Below are 17,803 nucleotides of genomic sequence, written 5' to 3' on the forward strand. Positions count from 1 at the left end.
TGAGTATTCCTGTATACAGGTGGTATAGCACAGCACTGTTCCTGTATATAGGCGGTATAGCACAGCACTGTTCCTGTATACAGGCGGTATAGCACAGGTGGTATAGCACAGCACTGTTCCTGTATACAGGCAGTATAGCACAGCACTGTTCTTGTATACAGGTGGTATAGCACAGCACTGTTCCTGTATAGAGGTGATATAGCACAGCACTGTTCTTGAGTACAGTACGGCCAGCCCAGAGGTGAGCTGGCACCAAGCCACGCAGCTGCACTCCCCGAGGGTGAGGTTATCCCGGCCTCCCTGCCTGCTCCGAATCTTGGGGTAACAGTCTGAGTGTGCAGTGGACTCCAAGCTCTCTGTCGCTCCAACATCTCATCGCAGCCTTATTTTGGCTTTCTTTTTTTTAAACTGCCTCCTTCACTTCCCCTCCTCAGTTGTCTTCTCTTCTTCCACAACACCACCACCTCTCTTTCTCCCCCCCACCTATTCCCCCTCTCCCCGTACATGCTCTCTCCCCTTCTCTCTCTCCCTCTCCCACTCTCTCTGCCTCTCAGGGAGAGGGGTGCGGGTGATTCTCCCCTGCCATCCCAGAGTGACACGCATACCAGGGGCCTGTTAGGAGCCGTGGCGAGATGTTATCAGAGCAAGATGTTATGTTATGCTGCATGCAATAAGGCATCGGAGGAAGCAGCGCTCCCAGTCAAGAGAGGAAGATGGTGTCTGACCACAGGAAAAAACTTCATATTTCACACAAACGCAGCACAATCGCGGGCATTATGCGGGACGGAGAGTAACTGAACACTAAAAACCCCACGCATCCTGCCAATCTGCACCTTTTCACAACCAAGCCAGCACTGCCACTCCTGCCAAAGCACTGGGTGAATTCTGCCGGGACAACATGCGGGAAGACTTTAGTCTTCACCTTTGGGAAAACAAACACATAAAATTACAGCAGGGATATTGACTGCACTGTAAAAATGGCACAGGAATATCACAGGAAATAGTTTATGAAGAGCTGAAATATATCCACTTCCACTGACAGGCATGATTGAGTGCTAACTATGAGCCTGCTGCTGCCCACAACAAAACATGCATACATAATAGACTGAGTCTGCGCATTTTTGAGTCAAACAACGTGAGTCAATATAAAAAAAAAAAATCAAGAGGAATGTGGACAAAATGCATAATATGTCTGAAAAAAATACATTAACATCCTTTTCATGCATGCAACTGTATGAATATGTTCTCAAATATATTTTGTTATATATTTTATTCCACATGATGTTCTTCAATATACACACAAAACTGCAATTATTAAAAATTCAGGTTCTGTATAATCAAAAATGCGCAGCGCATTTAAATGAATATTTATTATTGCATTTTGGATCTAACATGTTGACTTAGCTTAATTGTTTGAATGGGTGACTAGCTGTTGCATCATCGCTGAGACTGGCCGCATTATGCAGGGTCAGCATTATGTTTCTGAATTTTAATTTAAATTCTAATTCAAACATAATCATCCCCTCCCTCTGACCCAAATTTCCCCTTCAGTGATGGCCTAGGAGACTACTCCACCAATCAGAGTAACCATGTAGAGGACATGACAACAAACATACAGCCAGGTTTGCACGAACATGGCTGCCAACCTAAGCCACGGCACAAAGCGTCCATTCATGACCAGGGCAGCATCCCCCAGCCTTCAATTATGGTCCATTGTCAGAATTAGACAGTGCTGTATCTGTGAGGGACAAAAAGGCCATCAACTTTGAACGGCTAATCAGTGTTGAGCCCTAAAACCAGCCTAAGTCCCGAGTCTTGTAAGCCGTCGCCCTGGGCTGAGATCTCATGGTCACTTCTTGGGGCCTCCAAGCACCTTTGAGGTGCGAGCCTGCTTCTGGCTGTTGAGAAAATTTCTACCAGAGTTGCGGGAGCCGCAGGACCGCCCCCAATCCATAGAACATGCCCCTTCGTCCAGCCACAGTCCAGCAGCTGCCTCCCACAAGACGTGGGAGAAGAAAGACACATCAGCAAGTGGAGGATAAGGATCTTGCTGTGGCAGGATTGCAAGTGTTAGCTACAGCAAAAAGGCACATAATAAGTGAGGAAGCCCCCCTCCAGCCTCAGGGAAATTAGCACTCAGTCAGAGATCATGAACGAACTGCTTCAACGCCATTTGATTTCTACAGTCGGGTAGCATGCAGCAACTTCTTCTGGCTGATATGTGTGACCACACCCTCTCTGTGTCTACAAGGGGCGCGTGCCACAGAATACCGTGTGAATACCTCCCTCTGCCTCACACCCCTCCCCCTCCCCACCTCTCCCAAACTCCGCTTCAGTTGGCCAAAAGCTCTTTATTCTACTTAATGAATTCCTTTTCTGTTTCTTGTTTCTTCAGTTGATTTTCTGATCCGTTGGCTTAGACTCCTGCCTGAGCTGCAGAAGGGGGGGAATCACAAGACCAGCGCTGGCCCCTCCCCCTGGACCCTGGCTGTGGGGTACTCGGCCAAATCGGGCAGAGAGTAATTAAGTGCATGGTCAGGGCCTTCACGCCACACTGCACAGACATGACACACTACTAATGTTCTTGCAGCGCCTTCCCCCACCACGCCCGCCAGAGCAGAGACATTACATCACCCTGCAGGCCTACGTACACCTGCAGTTTTCTGGTGTGTTTGAGTATTGGAGGATTCTGGTGTTGGAGTAGTGTGCTGTGTTGTAGTGCTGTGGTGTGTTGTAGTGTTCTGGTTTGTTGGAGTGATGGAGCACTCTGGTGTGGGCCAGAAAAAGTGGATTCAATCCCAGCACGGAGCACTACACACAGATTATCTTCTTATTAGGAGTACCAACCCCAGCAGCAAGCGCTATGCACAGACTAGTGTCTTAATAAGCGTGCCAACCCCAGTTGTGAACAAACATGGAGACTAGCACCTTATTAAACTCAGCCTCACTGGTAGAGAGTGCTTCTCACCCCTCCAGAGCTCTACTATATCCTGCACAGGAGAGGAGGCCTGCATGAAGTGCCCTCATCCAGGGTTAGGACTAGATAAAGGACTATGAAACTAAAAACTTTCATGGCCGCTGTCTTTCCATGCAGAGGCATGAGATTAAAAGATAAAGAGATCATCTCCAAACCCCATTCCTGGATCTGCGCTCCAGCTCTTTTTTGGCACGTCTCTGCTCCGCTCTGCTCTGCGGCAGACATGAGTTGGCCTGGACCCCACTCAGAGAAGGCCCCTAGCAGAATATGGCATCATGGCCAAACTCTCCCACCCCAAATGCCAGCAATGTCACAACTCAAGAGTCCTGGAAGTGGAGGTCAAAACACTCCAGGCAGAATTCAGGCTCCAAGCCACAACTCCAGGCCTTTGAGCACTGCTAATAAGAGTGCTCTCAGGGAAGTGAGCGCCCCTTTAACACAGTTTGCAGTATGGAGCATGACTATCACAGCCACAAAAACAATGCCACAAGTCTTTTAACTCCAAACAACTGGCACTTCAAGGAGACACATCTCTCCTGAAGACAGTCCACCCCCCACCTCGGACACTGATGCACAAACATCGGAGTCTCACCTGTGTGGCTAGGACGGGGGTGGGGGGTGGGTGTTGGGGGTCTGGATTCAGAGGCCAACACAGGATCATGGTGGTACTGTGCCTTTCTTACCCAGAATGCAACGCTGTCTCAGCTGGAGCTACAGTCTGCACTGAATTTTCAAGGCCTCTCTCCAGTGCTTACACAGCAGCTCAGACTTCCAGGCCACCCCTCCAGCGGTGCACAGGTCAACCGAGCTGTGACTGAGGGACACTGTGGTGACCATAGGCACTGTTTATTCCTGGCCTGCGGTGTGTTTCTCTTCATAATCAGGGGGTAGAACCCGCCCACGTGCCGTCTGCCTGACCTAATCCTTTTAGAAGTGCTGAGTGATAGACGATTGACAGGAATTCAAATGGGTAACGTGCTGAACGCTGCTGACCTCTCTCAACCGCACGCTGGGCTGCATCACAGTAGCAAAACAAACAAGGCAGTTTTCCTTTAACCCGCTTTGGCCTCACAAGTCAGACAGGCCAAAAACAGAGTGCTTGCGTAAGACTCACTGACGATGAGCTCAAGGCTATGAGCACTTGTGTCCCCAGTCAACGACTGCCATGTTCCACGTGCTACAGCTCACAACTGGGCTATGAGAATATAAAACCCAGGGAAAGCGTTTGTTTGGACCCAGCAACCATTTATATCATGACTCAAATTTCACTTTTTCCACAACTGACGATCAATATCATGTTACAATCAGACATACACTATATGGACAAAAGTATTCGGATGCCTGACCATCACACTGTAATGACATTGTATTCAAATACAGTACATATACTTTCATATGGAGTTGGTCCCCCTTTTGCAGCTATAATAGCTTCCAATCTTTTTGGAAGGCTTTCCACAAGATTTTGGAGTGTTTCTGTGGGAATTTGTGCCCATTCATTCTGTAGAGCATTTATGAGGTCAGGCACTGATGTTGGACGAGAAGGCCTGGCTTACAATCTCCGTTCCGGTTCATCCCAAAGGTGCTCGATGGGGTTGAGGTCAGGGCTCTGTGCAGGCCAGTCAAGTTCTTCCACACCGAACTCATCAAACCATGTCTTTATAGTCCTTGCTTTGTGCACTGGGGCACAGTCATGTTGGAATAGAAAAGGGCCTTCCCCAAACTGTTGCCACAAAGTTGGAAGCATAGCATTGTCCAAAATGTCTTGGTATGTTGAAGAATTAAGATTACCCTTCACTGGAGATAAGGGGCCTAGCCCAAACCCTGAAAAACAGATGTGGCCAAATACTTTTGTCCATATAGTGTACCTGCGAAAGGATAAAGATACTAAACTCCTGTGAAAGGATAAAGATACTGAACAGTTTTTTTCAGAGGACAGCTACTGTCAGACACACTGTGCTTCCAGTGAATTCACAATGGAAAATTCAATAACACTTCATATTTAATGTCCCAAAATCGGTTTTGACACATTACTGATTTACTGCACTGCCCATCCACAATTTCACATTTCTCATAACTTTCAAATTACTTCACAATAGGCAAAACAAGAAAATACTTTATAACATTAATAATTACTAAGCATTCATAAATCATTTACAGAGGATGATAAGGTGGGCAATGCATAACAGTTACTAATTACTGCTAACATTACTACACAATAGTACACTATGCTACACAATGCTAATATAAACTGCTACACAATGCTACCCTATGGTACACAATGCTAATATAATGTTCTCAAGGAAACCCTGCCCCAGGAACTCACCAATGACGATGAGGGTATAGTTGATGTTGACGCTGCCGAAGCCATTGGTGGCCTTGCAGACAAAGGTGCCGGCATCATCAGCCTCTACCTCCTTGATCTTGAGGCCCTGGCGGAGGACACGGAAGCGCATCCAGCCGCTGTGGATGTTCCGGCCATCCTTCGTCCACATGATTAGGGGCGGAGGGTCACCCTCCACGGGGCAGGGCAGCTTCATGGTGCGCCCAATCCGCACTGTCTGCCGGTGGGCAATCTTCTCTGCCACCCGTGGAGGACCTGTAGGAGGACAAGGGGGCATGTCATTAGTTGACCGCTGACCTTATGGCACATGCTCAGGCCTCCCTGAACCCACCTGATTGCAACCAGTCCTGGAAGCTGACTGCAGTCAGGGCCAGCTCTAGGCGTTCGAGGAAGACCTGCAGTGTGATCTGCAGGTTCTAATTCCTGATGGGTTGCTGCTCTAATACCTTTGAGCAGGTTGCTTGACCTCACGGTTGAATCGCAAAAGCTAAGCCACAGGTAAATCGCTTAGGGCCACACAGTGTCATTGCATGATTTTGGAGCGCCACTTAGCTACGCCATCAACTTGCTTAAGAAGTATGAAGTATTATGAGGGCTGGAGTGCAACCCTCAAACCCATCCTTCTCAGAAGGAACCGTTTCCTCCTCAATTACACCCTAACTCGACAGCAAGGCTCAGGAAAGTAAGCCCTGCACAGATTGAAACCAGGCCTCAGTGATCCCTCCTCCGACTTGGTTTCCGCTCCAAGCACGAGGTCCTGGAAGAGGCTCCCTGCGGAGCAGGAATGCTGGGAATCTGCCCGCTTCAAAGCGGAACGGCCGTGCCAGTGCAGGATGGTGGGCGGGAGATGGGTGTGTGATTACCCCTCTTCAGTGCCAGACACACGAGCCATCCAGGGCTGGTACTCCCAGGTCACTCAGGCTATCAAGCCCCTGACTAGGCCACTCTTACAGTTCTGCCCAGAAGACAAACAGAACATGCCTGCTGCCGCAGTGACCACCTTCCACGAGGCCTCCCGACATGTCAGAGTGGTATGCTGGCAGGTTGGTGCAGTTAAGAGGACTGGGTTTGTTGGCTTGTGGGAGGGTCTGTATGAGAAAGCAGCAGGTTTATATGAGATGGGAGTGGCTAGTATTAATGGTTTGGGGGCAGGTCTATATCAGCCTGGCCAGTTGGTTTTAGTGGTGGCTAATGGTTTATGGGTAGGTCTACATGAGATGTGGGACTGGCCTTAATAGTGTAGGAGCAGGTCTATATGGGAAGGGAGTGGCTGGTATTAATGGTCTGAGGGCAGCTCTCTATGAGATGGGAGCAAGCAGCTATTCAGGCACCTTCACATTTGAATTGCTTGGACGGGATTTTTCAGACTAAAGTCTGTTTATCCCTAGTTTAGGTCTTTTAGGTGTGAATGCATTTTTCAAACCTGAATACAGACTCAGATTTGTTTGGACAAGGTGGTCTCAGATCCTCTTCAACAAACAACAACAAACTGAGGTATAGTTTGCCCTGACATTTTTCTGCTGTGAAAGTAATCAGCTGTATTTACAGTGACTGCCTATGGCACACGCTGACAGTGCACTTCTGGAGGAATGCATGCATCAGGCCAACTTGTCAGTGCATCATATCCTCTCAGGAGTGAATTTAGTTTTATTCATTTTTGCAGACACAGATGAACTGTCTACATGTGCAACATTGTTGCCCATAAGAGTGGGGTCAAAGGATATGGTGGGCTGGAGTTTGTGGTTCTGGACCATCCGCATAGATAGACTGCAGTTTTAGGCCATTCTCAGAGTTTTGAGGGTGAGTCTGAGATTATGAGGGCCTTCCTGTTGACCAGAGGAGATGGGCCACGAGGAAGCACACTCACCATGCTCCATAGCTCTGAAGGTGAGTTCTAACCAGGCATGGGGCTGGTGACCCAGCGGGGCACTGACCCAAAACCCTATGGTGCAAGAGAAGGGTGCATTTAATTCACCGGCCTACAGTATGATTACCCAGAGATGCTGAAACCAGATTGGAATAATGAGGTCTGAGGAAAGGCACAGCAGCCAAAGGAGAGGGTGAGGGAGGGCAAGGGAAGGAGCGTCCCCCAACTCCTCTCCTACAGAGGAGATCAAAGCAGAAATGCTGCACCTTCTGCGGTGGAGCTTAGCCTTGTGGCCCTCGGGAGGAACCCACACTGTGCGCAGTGCTTTCAGAATGCAGCAGACCCAGAGCAGTGGTCAGGTGAGCGAAACACACTGCCAGTGGGCAGCAGGTCCCATTCCAGGGGAAGGAACAGTGCTGTGGAAACAGCTACATAACTGGCTAATGAGTAAAAACTCCCTAGATCAGACTGCCTGCAGATCTATGCATGGGTCCTGCAGATTATTTCATGAGGTCTATAGATCTGTGCCTGTACATCTATACATGAGGCCTGCAGATTAATGCATGAGGCCTGTACATCTGTGCATGAGAACTGCAGATCTATGCCTGCACATCTATCCAACATACCTGCAGATCTATGCCTGTACATCTATGCAGCATACCTACGATCCGTAGGTATGCACCACACCTACAGATCTACACACAAGGCCTGCAGATCCATGTGCAAGGTACCACATGGTTCTGCAGTTTGCATGTGTGTGTGTGTTGCCTTGGATAACATGCGTCAGGCTCATTCATGAAACCACTGAAGAGATTCAGTGTAACCCTGGAAAAAATCCCAGATCCCCTGCCTATGTCCATTAAGTGTACTTTGCTTATTATTTTCAGGTCTGCAGAGATGGCCGTAATTTTTCCTCTGCCACTCAAATAAACTCCATTGTGTTGACTGCTGGCAGATGCCCAGAGTGGTAGAGACACAGGACCCAAAAAGCAATCCCACATAATGCATGCTGGGAGTGAAACAGAGAGTTTAAGCAAGGGCAGGAATCAGACCAAAAGGAGGGAGGGAGCAGGGTACCGAGGAAGGGAGGGAGAAAGAGCTCTTTATTCCTATTAAGGAAACAGCATTGTAGTATAGGAGATCACGCTCCTTGTTCTTCCAGAATCTTAAGAGAGGATTTTTTAGTCAAATCTGATAATCTTTCTCTCCAAAGATATAAAAGATATAAGTATGCTAAATCTACTGCACGTAAGTGTGTATGTGTATGTGCATGTGTTTGTGTGTGCGTCTGCTGGTGCTCTTAACCTTAATTCCCAAGATTTAAGAGACAGACAGAGGTAGGAGGAAGCAGACAGCTTCAGACAGAGGTGGGGAGAAGCCAACAGCTTCAGAACAGCAGGAGAGAGCAGAATTTCTGAAATCCATCCCAAGACCCATAACCCGTGGTCTCCTTTCAAATGAATCACTTCAGAGTGCAAGCGTTGGCTGGTGGACAGTGATAATCTGTTCTGGAGTTATATATGGGCAGTCAGATTTTACATCTCACTGGGCCATTCCTGAAATGCTACTGTACATGCATACACGCACACACACACACACACACACACACACACACACACACACACACACACAGAGTTCCACCCTTCCACATACAGGAAATCCACCGTCCATTCTACCATAACCTTGGACCCCGTTTCCCAGATACAGTTCAAAGGGAACTTTATTAATACACTTAACAAAATCACAAAAAGGAAATTCCAGGGAAAGTCAAGAGTGTTTTTGGAACTTTGGTGTCTTTAAACACCAAAAAATGCCTCATAGGACAATGGACAAGAAAGATAGTGTGTGAGTGTGTGAGTGTATGTGTGTGTGTGTGTGTGTGTGTGTGTGTGTGTGGGGGGGGGGGGGGCACTTATCAGAGAGGGCAAGATGCAATCTATTCATTACTTTAATGCCAAACATTCCCACCTGTCCGAGGAGGTAAGAAGAAGTGGAACCGTAGCAATTTGCAGCTGGTGGGGGACTTCTGCCTATTTACTGGGCCTGCGGAATCCCTGGCATCCCTTCCACACTGAGTAACCAATAACCTTCGGTTATCATCTTCCAACTGCTGTGGGTTTTATTCCTCACTCCCAGAGTAAGCTTTCATATCACAGAATCTCCACACTGGGCTGTTCATGCCTGCACTGTAGTTTGTATTGTTTTATGTGAATGTTTTGTCACATGCAGTCTTTGGAGAAATACATAGTTGTCCCAGGAGAAATCAATCTTGCTATTTAAACTGGATATAAATTATGGTATAAAATGCATGCAATCAATCAGGATTAATTGGGGGGAAACATTAAAGGGGCTGTGCCTCAGTCCATTGGGCAAACAGGTAACGTTCACACCATGGATTTGTCTATGAACCAATGTGAATATGTTGCTCTCCATAATAAATTGCTACAATCGGTTCAACTTAGTGATGGCACCAAACAGCTCCACCCATTGTGTGGTTCATGAGTCCTGAGGTCTTTATATAGACTGAACATTACTCCATTGTTGTAAAAAGGTAAGTGAAATCAAGCAATATTTTATTTTTTCAACAAGTGGAATATTGCATTGTCTTCTTTATTTTTTATTTAAAGAGGGCAATATCGCAGTCTTTATAAATGTTCTCTAACACTGCATTCATAAATACGGGCAGAGGTGATTCATTGTATTCTGGCTCCAAGACCTGGGTATAACCAGAATTATTTCCTCGTCAATTTACTTTAAGCCCTCTATAACCAAACCTGGATGGGCTAAAGGAGGCCACAACTACAAGAGTTAATCAGTAAAATGGATAGGCTACAGCCTTGAGTGGTCAGAAAAGAGGTAGAGTCTGCCTGTAAAGTAGATCGGCTACAGCCTTGTGTGGTCAGAAGAGAGAGAGGCTGCCTGTAAAGTGGATGGGCTACGGCCTTGTGTGGTCAGAAGAGAGAGAGGCTGCCTGTAAAGTGGATGGGCTATAGCTTTGTGTGTCTCCACTGCTGTGCCTGGCCCTCCTGCTGGAGTGAGCTGGCAGGAAATTGTAAGTGTCACTGTGTATGTCTGTGGGGGGAAGCCATAACCACAAGACCCTGTCAGTCAGCCATGTCTCCCTGGCTACCACGCCAGTCCTCCAATCCTGCTCCCTTGCCTGGCGGATCCCTGGGTGTCCCAGTAACGGCTGCTTGTTTTAAAAGCCAGCCGCCGCTTCACCCAATAAAAAACGATCCTGGCTGAGCAGCCTCCGCAGCACATAGAGCGCTGAGGAGGAAGCCAGGAGATGTCTGAGTACTGGGAGCCCTCTAAGAGGGGCTGACATTTCCTGCAACACTATCAGCAGACGCATGAATCATCTCAAACAAGCAGAAAATGAAGTTTATTGCCTGGGAAAGATGCAGCCAAGACGTTCTGCTGGTGTGAAAGCAGCTCCGCCTCCAAGCAGACTCATTAGCAGAGGGCGGACCAGGCACGCCTGGCCATGAATCCACACATTCACTCACTCCACAACTGCAGTGTACCCAGCGTAAACTCCCAGCATGCAGCAGTGCCCTAAGGGGTGTAAACTCATTAGATTATCCTACCTTACATTTCTCATCCAGAGTGACTTACATAGCTTACAATGTTTAAATTTATACAGCTGGATATTTACTAAAGCAATTCTGGGTTAAGCACATCGGCCAGGACTACAAGAACAGTGGCCCACCTGAGAACTGAACTGTCAAATTCCCAGTATGCCCTCGATTCTTCACAAATGTGAACTCCTAGCATCCACTTGTGCTTTCCTAAACATGAACTCCCATCATCCACTTGCGCCTTTGGAATTGTAAACTCCCAGCATTCTCTTGTGGTTGTGTGTCTGGGTATGTGGCTCACTGACACTTCTTAGAGCTCTCGCTCATGCTGTATCTCTCTTTCTCCCTCTCTCCCTCTCTCATGTTCTATCTCTCTGTCTCTCTCCCACAAACTCTCTGTCTCTCTGCCTCTCTCTCGCTGTCTGTCTTTCTCTCCTCTCCGTCTCTCCCTCTCTCTCTCCCCCTCCCTCTGTTTCTTTCTCTCAATCTCTCTCTCTTTCCCTCTCTCTCTCTCTCTCTCTGTCTCTCTCTGTGGCCAGGGGTTTGCACAGATTGAAATCTCAGGCTCCCTGTAAGAGCAGCCAGGCCCTTCTGAGTGATTTATGTCTGTGGTGCTCTGTGGGCTGGTCAGGGAGAGACTCTCAATCAGGAAAGCTCTGTGTGAGATGGCTTTCACTTTCTTTCCCTCTATCTCTCCACTAACAGGACAAACAGGAGAGATCCCTGAGGCTGGAGATGGGAACACCAGATACAGACATCTCTCTGGGGGAAAACTAATGACTGAGTGTGTGTGGTGTGTGTGTGTATGTGTATGTGTGAGTGTGCATGCATCGGTGTGTGCGTGTGTTTGTGTGAGCGTGTATATGTATGTGTGTGTTTTATTGTGTGAGTGCACGTGTACATGTGTGTATTTGTTACTACACATGTGTGTTTAGTTGATGTGGGTGTGAAGGGGACCATTTACACACTGCCTGTTTTGTTCATTTATGCTGAGTACATTAGCTTCTGCTTCAGCTCTCACTGCTGATCTGTCCACAACCCACACCTTCCCTATTCCATGGCAATGGCCACTCCTGTGTGGTGCCAGTAAGAGGTCACTGATCTGAAGCAATTCAAACCAAACCAGGCTTACTATGCGCATGTGTACAAAAGAGTGGAGCTCAGACTGTCCTCTGCCATTACTCACATTCACAGATGCTGTCAGCCACCTCTACACATACACTACAAACTTTGTAGTTTGACGACAGCACAGATTCATTCACTGACCCATATGAAAAAGTAACATGCCACTATGAAATCTAAAAGATGAGAAACCCATACATTCACATCAAACTCATGCAATGTGATGCATATATAAACCCCAGTGACGGGGAAGTGAAGCATTACAAACCCCATAATGGGTGGAGCTACCATAAGCCGTCAATCACTGACTCATGATCCAATCAAAAAAGGCTTCTACAAAGATGCTCCCTCCCATCCTGTGCCATCTCGCCAGCCCGTTCTCCACAAGCACACAGAGTCATGCTGAGAGAAGGTCAAACCCAGGGAAGGTGCTACCCTGACGGAGGTGGACACGCAGAGCCACTAAGTTTTACACTTATAGGGTACTGCTGATGTGACACTTCTTAGTGAACTGGCAGCAGTGTGTCGTAGTGGTAAGGAGAAGGGCTCGTAACTGAAAGGTTACAAGCTGGATTCCCCGTTGATGCACTGCTGTTGTACCCTCAGGCAAGGCACTTAAACACACAATTACCTCAGTAAATATTCAGCTGAATAAATGGATAAAATTGTAACCTGTGTAAGTCGCTCTGGATAAGAATGTTTGCTAAATGACAGTAATGTAATGTAATATAATGTAATGGGAGCTCCTTTGCCCTTTAAGAGACGATCTGAGATTTATGGTATAGGAGCAAGTGCGGAATGTCCCCTAGCGACAGAAGAGGTCCCATGGAGACCTGCCTGAATTCTATGCTGAGCCAACACAAGTAGAGCTCCTGCCAGCCACCCCTCACCCCCAACCCAACCTCTGCTGAGCACTCCCCTTTGCGAGTGATTCTTGGCTCTGGTATGTGTGATAGAAGGAGGAACTCCCTGGTCCGTGTCCGCATCTGCTACCAGCACCCAATCAGATAGCAACCCTCTGGTGTTAACATGGCCCCATGCACAACATTAGTGTGAGCAGATTATAGCAACAGAAGGGACTTAGGAGGCCCAGAATGCCTTTGATGCAAAAATATAAACTGAGCTATGCCAAGCTCCTTGAGGGGGAAGCCAGTGTGAACGGGATGCCGTGTTGGAACTAGTACTAATAACTAGTTGGAAAAAGTACATTCTTTTACGTACATTAGGGTTATATTAACAATACATATATTATCACTATGATTATTCTAAATACCAATAACATATATAATAAAAATAACGTTTATATTAAAAATTCACCATGTTATTACTATTACTGTGACAATAATAATAGTACTATCGTTATTATTGTTGTTGTTAGAAATAGTAGTAGCAGTGGCATTAGTGTTATTAATCCAATATTAAACATAACAAAATTATAAATGAAAAATACTTTATACTATGCAATTATAACATTCTCATATAGTAATACTGCACTCATGCAAATTTCCCCTGCTACGCTAAATGTGTGACCTTGGATTCTCAGTCCAGAACCGGGAGGGCGTCTGCTGTCCCCGTGTGTTGGATTACTTCACAGTTGAGTGCTTGTCCTGTACTTGCCGGTCCCACACCCGATCAAAAAAGAGCTTCCCAACATCCAGCCTGTCTTACAGTGACAGCGGAGTGGCGTTATGTAGATGTAGCCACCGTTTGCATGTCTTGCAGTCAGACGCACAGAGCAGTTAAGACTGTGTTTGTGTAATTTATAGATTCCTTGGCCCTCGTCTGAAAGCCCCAAATAGTTCAAACTGTTCATGCAAATGGCTCTAAGGGACTGCGTATCCCAGCATTAGTGGGAAATAACAGAACCACCTACAAATTCACATGCCTCACTGACTCCCTGGGGTGGGGGGTGGGCTTGCTGGGGATCGCATATAGCCTCGCTCTCGCTCGACGGCAGCATTTGGGGTCTCCTGCAGACCTCAGAGACGAGAACTTATTTTAGTCTTGCCTGGAATTAATTGAATCTTTCATGACACTGTGTGTGTGTGCGTGTGTGTGTGTGTGTGGACAGGCAGCTGCTATTGGCTGTATTAGTGCTGGTTCATACTGCTCCTGTGTGTGACACACACACACACAAACACACACACACACACACACACACATACACACACATTTGGCGAGAGAGGCTTTCTTGTGATTCATGCTAAAAAAATGCACATCCCCCCCACCTCCCCTTCCATTTGAAAATTAGACTAAAAGAAAACAAACAAACTGTTTTAATTAAAAACAAAATTATTTTTTCCAAACTCCAGGCTTCTGAACCCTTTGCATGAGTTCTTTCTATTTCCCTCCCCCTTTCTCTTTCTCTCCCTCTCTCTTTAACACTCACAAAAATACACACACACAAACACACCCTGAGGTGACAGGCTGGAGAGACGCCTAAGCCCCACTCACATGGACACACTCAGACAGGTAAAAAGAGCCTAATTTCCCCTGTTGTCAGTGGGTCAATTGCCTGCAATTGGTACTGCATGACAGCTAACACTGCCCCTAGGGTGCAGGGTGTGGCAACTGACATCGGACATACAGGGAGTGTCTCAGTGCCCTACCTGCATACAGCACGCAAAACACCAGGCTTCTGCTATCGCTACTGCTACTGCTAATACTAATACTAACGCTGCTGGTCTAGTAACACGCAACAACAACAGCACATTTAGTATGCCAACTATCAATCAATTTAGTGTTGTAACTAGCAATCAATTAACCCTGGTTTTGATATCAGCACCACAACTTGCACCACTACTTCAACTTCTGCTACCAATAGCACCGCAATAGGGGTGGCAATGTAGCATAGTGGTTAAGAAGCAGGACTCAGAACTGAAAGGTTCAATTCCCTGCTGGGGCACTGCTGCTGTACCTTTGGGTAAGATACTTCACCCACAATTGCCTCAGTAAATACCCAAATGGATAAATACTGTATAACATTCAACATCACAACACACCTGAAGAATGCTCTACCATTCATTTACTATGTCATGCAATTAATCAATCAAAGCTGAATTAATCAATCAAACCTGATCTGGCTGTAAAAGCGCCCTTTATAACCAAATTTGTCACTGGGCAATTACTCTTAGAGAGAATAGAAAAACAGACAGAGCCCTGAGGGAACATATGTGAGGAAAAGTCATTATTCCAAGACCCCATACGAAAGGAGATCTAGGGTATCAGTGTGACATAGTGGTAGGGAGCTGGGCTTGTAACCAACAAGTGTTTCCATTCCCTGCTGGGGCACCTCTGTTGTACCGTTAGGCAAGGTGCTTAACCCACAATCCCACAATTGCCTCGGTAAATATCCAGCTGGATAAATGGATAAATAATTGTAAGTTGCTCTGAAAAAGAGTTTCTGCTAAATGACAATAATGTAATGTCAGCTCTTGAGTGTAAATACGCTATTGCAAAAGGGTGGTTGGGGGTGTGGGGGGGGGGGGTGTAGACTGTAGACTCCTGTCTCAAAGACTGTGAAAGTAAAACACCCCTGCATGACTCGGGGCTAGAGTCGAGCAGCGCTGATGCTGTTGTTGTAGTCTTTGAGCATGGCCAACTGCACTCTGCCAGTCACCCTGGACAAGACCATCAGCACAGCTAACAGCAGGCTACAGGCACTGCCCATCCAATGCCCCCACCCTAGACTGGCACAGGGGTGAGGGGGGCCACTTGTCCCCTGGCTGTTTTGGGAATCTGTGCGTAAGAAGATGAAGTGGCTGGGGGAAGGGAATTTTGGTCCAGGGGTGGGGTGCGGATCGGGTTGCCCCTGGCCAGTCAGCGGATTCCCCTGGCTGTGGTGTGGGTGGGTGGGGGACACTGTGAGTGTGAGAGGCTCAAAGGCGATATGAAACAGAATGGGCAGTGCACTTCTACTCTCTCTCCTTTAAAAACACCTGTGCAGCGACATCAATTAGGATGCACTTTTTGACTGACAGACGCTATAATAGGGAACACCTGCGGTTTGCTGAGCATGGTCACAGAAAGAAAGGGAGGGAGGGAGAGAGGGAGAATGAGAGAGAGGGTGAGAGAGAGAGAGAGAACCATGGCCTTGCTGAAGGAGGGGTAACTCGAAGAGTCTTGTGAACAGTTTTTTCAAGAAGAAAAGACCTGTTGTAAGACCCATTACTGCACCAAGACAGTGCCTCACTGTCCACCATCCCCCCAGAAACACTGAAAAGAAGGCCATAGGCCACAGCCTGCCGGGTCTCAGGTAAAGATGGAGATGCTGAAACCAAAGCAGGAGGCCAAACATGCAGGCCATGGGACGGGGCCTAGGCAGAGGGCGAGGGAAAGCGGAGCCATGGGTCAGGGGCCCCCAGAATGTGCGGAAGGATCCCATAAAGAGGGCAATGAGGCGAGCTCGATTTCACAGAAGGGGAGATATGCATCACCCTGTGGCAGAGACCTGGCCCAGAGACCCTCTCTCAGTCCCCAACACTGAACTGAGCACAGTAATCAATACTGCTGCCCCTCGTCCCTCCAACAGTGCCCCTCGTCCCTTCAATAGTTAAGGGACCCGGGGTTTGGGGCGGGGGGGGTTGGGGGCCTGCATAACTAACATACAGGCACCTGCAGAGCTGACCGCTCAGAAGTGTGTGTGTGTATGTGTGTGTGGGGGGTGTTGGTCAAGTAATGAAAGAAAACAAACAGGAGGAAATACTTCAATGCTCTGCGGGTAATTGGAGGGGCATGCTTCCTCAGGGTTCTTTCCTGGTGTAGCAGTGAAGGGGGGGGGGGGGGTTACAGGAAGGATACAACTGCTGCCATGAATACAGCTGCTCAACTAGGACCTCCCGAATGGGCTCCCTGGCCCACAGTTCAATGCGTTCTGACAGGGATCAGCAGGCATGCGGAAAAAAAGAGAGGCTCCACCAGAATGCATCACCTGTTAGTTTTCATCTGGAGTGTTCCAGCTCTTACAGACACACACAGCAGACATGACACCATTCCACCGCTGCTGACACTAAATGAGCTTCCCCACTGCTTTTAAACATTATATAGCAATGGTATATCGATTTCAAAAGATACTATACTTTTATTACTTTTCTATACTTCTATATTTTTTAAAATTCAGCACCATAATGGATATACGTGTTCATCTACAAAACAATCCTTCAATGGATGTGTTCTATAACATCTCATTTCAAAATTACTACAATTAATCAAAACAAAGGAACATATATTTTACATATTAAACAATGCATGTTTTATTGCATGTTCACCAAATATAAATAGAGAGCACTGTTTTCATTACATTAAATCCGAAAACAAGAAAAGAAGATAGGAACAAATATATCACACTTCTGTCACCAAACGGATGGTCTGATCCACTCTGTGAGGCTGACAACCATCAAACCCAGGGAACTCCTTTGGTTGGATGTACCATGCTGCTTGGTGCAGTTGTCCATACCAATCCTGTGGCTGGCACTTTTCTAAATCATTTTTGTAAACTATTATTTTTTGGTTTGCAGAATAAATGTATGTATGCACAGAGGCCCTCCTTTTCCACAATCACAGAATCACAATCCATGTTTCAAGTCAAATTAAGCTAAATATCTTGTCTGATAAATCGAATTTGCCATTTTAGAACTTACTACACAGAAGATTTTATGACATAACAGAATAAAATCAGTTTTTCCAAAATAATTTCCAAATAATAATTGTTTTGAGAACTAGTTTTTGCACCAGTGAAAAGACTGAAGTTTATTCAACTGTAAAAAGAGGCAAAGAGAAAGAGAGAGAGAGAGAGGAGGAAAGAATGAGAGACATAGAAGGAAAGACAGAAGGAGAGAGAGGGGGAGACAGAAAGCACAGGGGGTTAGAGCTAGGGCTGTCGCGATAACTGCAATATTGCAATACTGCAGTATTGA

General features: G+C 46.9%; 1 protein-coding gene across 1 annotated transcript in view; it reads right to left on the minus strand.

Moving 5' to 3' along the window:
• Positions 1 to 17,803, minus strand: part of fgfrl1a (fibroblast growth factor receptor like 1a) — a 92,938-nt gene that overhangs the window by 44,756 nt on the left and 30,379 nt on the right. The window contains exon 3 of the mRNA XM_036551494.1: positions 5,301 to 5,573. Coding sequence (XP_036407387.1) covers positions 5,301 to 5,573 — 273 coding nt within the window. The remainder of the gene's footprint in view (positions 1 to 5,300; positions 5,574 to 17,803) is intronic.

This window comes from Megalops cyprinoides, chromosome 18 (assembly GCF_013368585.1).
Source record: "Megalops cyprinoides isolate fMegCyp1 chromosome 18, fMegCyp1.pri, whole genome shotgun sequence".
In the NCBI taxonomy this organism is placed as follows: Eukaryota; Metazoa; Chordata; class Actinopteri; order Elopiformes; family Megalopidae; genus Megalops; species Megalops cyprinoides.